This window comes from Clupea harengus, chromosome 13 (genome assembly GCF_900700415.2).
Source record: "Clupea harengus chromosome 13, Ch_v2.0.2, whole genome shotgun sequence".
Classification (NCBI taxonomy): domain Eukaryota; kingdom Metazoa; phylum Chordata; class Actinopteri; order Clupeiformes; family Clupeidae; genus Clupea; species Clupea harengus.
Genome location: NC_045164.1, coordinates 13,042,970 through 13,050,469, shown reverse-complemented (window position 1 = coordinate 13,050,469; position 7,500 = coordinate 13,042,970). Strand labels below are relative to the sequence as shown.

General features: G+C 48.0%; 1 protein-coding gene across 2 annotated transcripts in view; it reads left to right on the top strand.

Annotated features, from left to right (window-relative positions):
- Positions 1–7,500, top strand: part of pdzd7a (PDZ domain containing 7a) — a 26,513-nt gene that overhangs the window by 13,164 nt on the left and 5,849 nt on the right. For both annotated transcript variants that reach the window (XM_031579219.1, XM_012840399.2), the window contains exons 10-15: positions 63–232; positions 1,616–1,707; positions 1,870–1,961; positions 2,170–2,241; positions 3,212–3,847; positions 4,847–4,947. In XM_031579219.1, the coding sequence (XP_031435079.1) occupies positions 63–232; positions 1,616–1,707; positions 1,870–1,961; positions 2,170–2,241; positions 3,212–3,847; positions 4,847–4,947 (1,163 nt within the window). The remainder of the gene's footprint in view (positions 1–62; positions 233–1,615; positions 1,708–1,869; positions 1,962–2,169; positions 2,242–3,211; positions 3,848–4,846; positions 4,948–7,500) is intronic.

Here is a 7,500-nt window from a genome sequence, read left to right as displayed (position 1 = left end):
ATCCTAAATAATAAAATAAAAGTTAACGTTGATTCAAAGTTGTATGTCTCTTTCCTGTGTAGGTAAGGAGCGTAGCCGTCTCAGCCTGCTGACGTCCCCCAAGGAGTCTCGCGCGGGGGTGAAGGAGCACAGCCCTCTGCCCGGCCCTGAGACTCTGGCCATGGTGGAGGGGATGGCCCACCGGCTGCTGAGCGAGGACGAGGCGGCCGCCGTCATGAGGCACTGCAGACGGGTGAGTCGAGAGTCAGGAGTCGCGTCTTTATTTGAACTGTCTCAGCGGAGGCACTGAATGACGGATGACTCAGAAGTCATTTAAAAGGAATCGATACTGACTGAACCACAGAAGAGTCCGTTATAAGAGACTGCAGATGATTGACTTAGATTGTAGAGAGGAGTCATTGCTGACTAAACATATAACAAAGCAGACAAATTCAGTTATATTTTTTTGACTTTTTGAAAACTTTGAATTGAGAACAAACATTCAGACAAGAAAGACAACCCTAACCCTTACCCTAGTTATGTCAGTTTAAAGCAGCTAATCATTTCATCCTGCTGTATTTCTTAACCATAATAATAACTTAAAGGGCCAGTTAATTTGCTCTCAAGTGCAATCCCTTCCCCAACAATAGCTGGAGTCACAAAGATCAGTGTCTAATCTCCATCACGTCGCCATCTCAAGAGCTTAGGTCATTCAATCCAGCCCTCTACAATAGGAAAAAGAGTCCGTCTGCATGTGGGTGTACATGATGCAGGTGCACAAGGCGAAGAGGATGTGTGTGTGTGTCCAGAGAAGAGCACTTCCACTGTCTGGCCCAAAGTGTGTGAGTGAGCACATGTTTGAGTGTGTGTGTGTGGGGGGGGGGGGGGGGGGGGTTGATTGAGTGATCGACGTGTCTGCCGGCTTCACACACACAAAAGGTGGCTTTGTGCTGCCATTTATGATTAGGATCAAATGTTCCAGATCATTTGATCCCTCCTCTTTCTCTTCCAGGCCGCAGACACACACACACACACACACACACACACACACACACACACACACACACACACACACACACAGAGAAACACAAACAAATACAGGCACGCACAGCCAGACAGACAGACACACACACACACACTCAGCTGGCCGGATGAAGAGATATCGGTTCACACAGTGGCCTGGCCCAAGAGTCTCATAAAATATTTGGAGTCATTATCACAGGGCGAACAATAACCAGGCAAAGCTGCCATACAGCCACTTAAGAGTCCTGAAGAATGGCGAAGCTCCTATTAACCAGTGTAAGACATCACTCAAGCACAGGCCCCAGACCAGTGGACAGGCTTATTATCAAGCGATAAGGATATGATTAGAGGTCAGGGCGGTACAGTAACTGTCTGTGCATGGGTGGTCGGAATGTTTAAGCAAGCTTATGTGTATTTAAGCAAGTGTTTGAATGTGATCGTGAGTTTGTGTGTGTCTGTGTGTGTGTGTGTGTGTGTGTGTGTGTGTGTGTGTGTTGGGGGGGGGGGGGGGTGTGGTTGGTCATATGGTGTTGCTATAATTATATATATGAAATAAATATATATATGTGTTGTTTAAGCAAGTGTGTGTGTGTGTGTGTGTGTGTGTGTGTAGTTTATCTTGGAGCGAGTGGTGGAGGACCTGGTGCGCCCCCTCCTGGCCATCCTGGACAGGCCTGAGAAGTTGCTGTTGCTACGGGAGATTAGGTGAGCTCAGGAGGAAGAGACATATGTTAAATGTACACATGGCTTGCTTGCCATAAATAATACACAAATACTGATGGAGCAAAGACATTCTGTGACGTATAGACGGACATGTTAATGTATTTACACACACAAGTGAATTGGACCTTTTCTCTCTCTTTCTAGGGCACTTGTTCCTCCCTCTGATGTTGTTCAGTTTGACAGCATGGTCGTGCCATTTGAACTGGAGGCCTATGAGATTCTCAAGAGTCGCTCTGGTGAGAAGTAAACTCCTGGAACTGACACACACACAAACACGCACGCACACATGCACACACACATGCACGCAACGCACGCACGCACTTATTCACAAATACAAAACACACACACACACACACACACACACACAGAGGTCATGAGAAGTGTGTGTGTGTGTGTGTATGATCTCATGATGAATAACGAATGATGTTGATATTGCTCCTCCAGTGAGATCACCAGCTCTAAGATCCCCTCGGCCTGGAGGGACACCACGACGCCATCTCATAACTCCCATACCAGGTGTGTGTGTGTGTGTGTGTGTGTGTGTGTGTGTGTGTGTGTGTGTTTGTGTGTGCGTAACCTGACCATAGTTGGAGACAAAACATGTGAATTGAGGCGTGTACTTTTCGCTTTGTCTGTAATTCATTCCATCTCTCCTAATTTTCTCCACTTCCCCTTGATCCCTCTGAGAGTGATATAGACCACAGCCTCCCACACACGCACACACACACACACACACACACACACACACACACACACACACACACACACACACACACACACACACACACACACACACACACACACAGACACACACACACACACACACACAGACACACACACGTACCCTCCTGGTATTTCATGACCCCAAAAACTGAATGTCTGACTGTAAGACCTCCATACTTAACACTGCAAATATCCTGTTGCTGATATTTAATCTGTCCCTGTGCTCCCACGCACAAGCCCGTTTCCATGGTAATCCCTCTCTGAGCTTTAGCCTGTCGCTACAGCAGGACAGCCATCCCCATAATGACCGCTTTCAGCGGGGTGGCCCTCTCCGCCTCGCTCACAGGTCATCTACGGGGCGTCCAAGAAAACCTGCATCGCTAAACAGCCTCCTAAAAGCCAGGGTGCTCTGCTGACAGGGATGGCTTGGCAGACCACACAATGCCTCCTTCATTAAGCTGCTGACCTTTCAACCTTTGACCTTTTATGAGGTTACAGCAGCAAATGTGTGCAGTTGGGGCTCATGTGAAAGGTTGTTATTTGCACAACAAACAGCAGTCAGTGTAGTCGCATGTAGTAACATAACCAGCTCCCCTGCCCAACATTGCTGGTTTGCCTCCAGTATGTCCATGTGTATCTGTGGTCTGCCTGTCCAGATGTCTTTTTTTAAACTTATCCTATCACCTGATTTTTTGCATATTTCCTGTGTGTTTGTGTACATATGTGTGCAATTGTGTGTACATGTGTGTGTATTTTTCTTCAGACTACCGGGGTGGTTTCCAGCTGCAGCCCGCTCAGGACGCCAAGCGAGAGCGCCACCTTCTGGAGGAGCTGGACAGCCTGCGCGTCTCCAGCCACAAAACCGGCCGCCTTCCTCCCTCCCGCCCCTTCACCCCGCTGCTGGACATTCCCGTGGACGGGTACGCGCCCCCGACCTCTGTCCTCCGTTCACGCTCCCCTAGTCCAGCGCCCCCCAACTGGCTGCTGACTGAGTCGCCCCGTAGCACCACCACCCGCCGTGGGCGCTCCCCTCCGAGGAGAGACAATGGTTCGGCCCACTCCAGAGAGCCCAGTGACAGAGGAGAGACCACTTCCCGAGAGCGGGGAAGGTCCCCTTACCAGAACGCTAACGGCAGAAGGGACAGAGCGCAAACGAGCGGTAACGGGACGGACATGCTGCCCGTGAGCGCCCCGCAACGCAGCAGGCCCCCCCTGGCTCAGGTGTTTTCCCCCCAGGAGGGTTTGCGGCCCCCAGACCGGTCCCCGTCCGCAGGTAGACTGGCCGGGGCACAAGTGAACGGTCACACTCGCTCCCCACAGAACGGACATCACGACAGCCACCGGGCGCAGGAGTACCAGCTCACCACCGTCTCCATACCCAAGACCAAACAGTCTCTGGGTGAGTGCCACCCCAACCAGCTGCGACCAAGAGCACAACAATAAGTCAGATTCAAATAACCACAGCAGCCATAGTCACACAGACAGGGTTCAATGTATGTGTGGTGATGTACTGCACACAGTCAAGACGTGCCAAGACAGACAATCCACTGGAATGCCTCAGTACTCTCCAGTCAGTACTCTCCCATAGTGGAGATAGGCCCCATACAAGTCCACTTTTAAGGCACTGACTGGAATCTTACCAGTAGAGGTCAGAGCACCAGAGGATCACTGAAACTAATGAGGGTCTATACTGTATGTTTGGCATGAGCAGAGGAGGAGAGCTGACAAAACAGGGGGCGGGGGGCAGTTAGGGGGGGGGGGGGGGGGGCAGTTCGCTCTTTACAGTAATAGGTAGGGAGGAGAGATGGGTGTAATTAAGGGAGAGAGGCTTCGTATGAAATTTAATCCTCTCTGATAAAACACTGATGTACCGTCTGGCATGCTTTCTCCAACACACACACACACACACACACACACACACACACACACACACACACTCAATGCTTTGCTTTTTCATGACAAAAAGAAGCGCTGGCACAGGCCATTGCCTCTCGCTGCTCCCTTCCTGAAATGGACTGATAGAGGCTGGTAATCGCTGTGCTTTTCCCCCACTTACCTGGAATGGAGGCTGGAGCCATTCCTCTAAAGCCACATGACCCAGAAACAGAGCTATGCCTCTGACATGGCCTACTCCACTCTAATACGGAACACCCAACTGTCCACCAAACCAAAAAGGTTTAGGGAAATAAAAATCTGCGGATAACACCGGGACATGTGTCATAATAGTAGTAATACTGGGAAGTGTAGTAAGAGAAAGTGTTTTGAGTTCTGCAGCTTACACATTTTTTTGTCTTTTTTAAATAACCAATATTCTACGTTGTTCTGGTCTTGTTTCACTCCTCCTATCCTGTTTTCTCATCTCCTCACCCATCTGCTCCTCATCTTCTCCATTCTCCAGGGATCAGCATCTCCGGTGGGATGGAGTCTCGTGTGCAACCCATGGTTAGGATCGAGAAGATCTTTCCTGGGGGAGCAGCCTCAGCCAGCCCAGTGCTGAAGGTATGAGAGAGAACTGCCCCACGCCTATGTATTCCCACTCTCTTCCAGCAATACAGTCTTCTAAAACTAAAAACAAAAACGTTTTATAGCTATAAAACCTCTTCATGGAACCTTGTCCACAAAGAGATCCCTTTGAGGTCGAAAGGTTCCTTGTGCCTCTAGAAGGTCAGATTTGTATTGTCACCTGTTGTTGTTACTCAGCTTAAAGAGTAGGTCTACAGTCAACAAGAGACACACACAACATTCTCATTTGCAGTGACCTTAAAATAGTGTGCCAGGTTATCTCACGCCTTTGTCCTTCTGTTGCAAAGTGTAAGTGATTGGATGGAACCTTTTTCTCCCCACACTTCCTGCCATTCTTCCCACTAATTTCTGTTTCCTGTTTCTCTGCAGTCCCCTTCACTCTCTGAGGAGGGCTGCTCACTGTGTGTCTGACCTCTGGGTTTCCTCACCAGGTGATACCCACAGGTGCTCCTCCTGAAGCACACAAAGGACTTGCTTCATTAAATAAACATTTTACTTTGTTCAGGAATTAAGATCACTTTCAACATTTAACGGCTGAGGAAATTCCCCATGTGGAGGCCACTGTGTGTGCGTATGCAGCTGCAATGTCTATATTTGCACTAGTGAAGTTTCATAAAAATAATTGGCTACGAAGGCTGTTTACAATCCATGTCGGAGTCTTTTCTTATGCTGGTGTTTAGTGTGTGTTTGCCTGCACACATTACTGGTGCTCCGTGTGCTGAAATGACCATAGGGATTGAGGGTTGAGTGTTCAATCTGAAGCAGTTTTCCTTCTTTGGCATTTAACCTTGCTGGAGTTTACTGCTTTGCTTCATGCATTTCTATGGCCTGGGCCATTTTATTGTGAATGTGTGATTACTCTGTACTCTGGTTTTTGTGTCCAACATGGTCTGTGTTTCAACCTACGTCCAGTTTGGTCTTGCTTGGTGTGTAGGTATGATGTGAGGTTTGGTGTTTTGGTATGTAGGTATGATGTGAGGTTTGGTGTGTAGGTATGATGTGAGGTTTGGTGTTTTGGTGTGTAGGTATGATGTGAGGTTTGGTGTGATGTGAGGTTTGGTGTGTAGGTATGATGTGAGGTTTGGTGTTTTGGTATGATGTGAGGTTTGGTATGTGAGGTTTGGTGTGATGTGAGGTTTGGTGTTTTGGTATGGAGGTTTGATGTGAGGTTTGGTGTTTTGGTGGTTTGGTGTTTTGGCATTTTTGGTATGATGTGAGGTTTGGTGTTTTGGTGTGTAGGTATGATGTGAGGTTTGGTGTTTTGGTGTGTAGGTATGATGTGAGGTTTGGTGTTTTGGTATGATGTGAGGTTTGGTGTTTTGGTGTGTAGGTATGATGTGAGGTTTGGTGTTTTGGTGTTTTGGTGTGTAGGTATGATGTGAGGTTTGGTATGTAGGTATGATGTGAGGTTTGGTGTTTTGGTGTGTGAGGTTTGGTGTGTGAGGTTTGGTGTTTTGGTGTGTGAAGTTTGGTGTTTTGGTGTGATGTGAGGTTTGGTGTGGAGGTATGATGTGAGGTTTGGTGTGTGAGGTTTGGTGTTTTGGTATGATGTGAGGTTTGGTATGGAGGTATGATGTGAGGTTTGGTGTTTTGGTATGATGTGAGGTTTGGTGTGTGAGGTTTGGTGTTTTGGTGTGTAGGTATGATGTGAGGTTTGGTGTGTAGGTATGATGTGAGGTTTGGTATGATGTGAGGTTTGGTATGTAGGTATGATGTATGGTTTGGTGTTTTGGTGTGGAGGTATGATGTGAGGTTTGGTGTTTTGGTATGTAGGTATGATGTGAGGTTTGGTGTTTTGGTGTGTAGGTATGATGTGAGGTTTGGTGTGGAGGTATGATGTGAGGTTTGGTGTTTTGGTGTGTGAGGTATGATGTGTGGTTTGGTGTTTTGGTGTGTAGGTATGATGTGAGGTTTGGTGTTTTGGTGTGTGAGGTATGATGTGAGGTTTGGTGTTTTGGTGTGTAGGTATGATGTGAGGTTTGGTGTTTTGGTGTGTGAGGCATGATGTGAGGTTTGGTGTGAGGTTTGGTGTGTGAGGTTTGGTGTGATGTGAGATTTGGTGTTTTGGTGTGGTGTGAGGTTTGGTGTGGAGGTATGATGTGAGGTTTGGTGTTTTGGTGTGGAGGTATGATGTGAGGTTTGGTGTTTTGGTGTGTAGGTATGATGTGAGGTTTGGTGTTTTGGTGCCATGCTTCTCCACCCATAGTGGACTGTGCGCTACCTGTGTTGAATGCCCTTCAACTATAGCTCATTGCTATTAACTCAGGGTATGCAGTGCTGGGACAAGACCAGCAAAGTCTCCCCGGCCTCCTGTTGTGTGAGTTATGACTGCTGCTCGGGGACCTGCTAGCTGAGATCAGACAAGAGGCGTGTTGTGGGATTGAGTGGCCCGAGGGCATGCATGATTGATGGGCCTGGTGATGACCTGGGCAACAAATGTATTGCTTTTGTCAAAGGCTTTGAACAATCAGCTGCTACTTCGTGACCATGTTTTGTGACCAAGAAGACACTGACTCAGACATCTAGTTT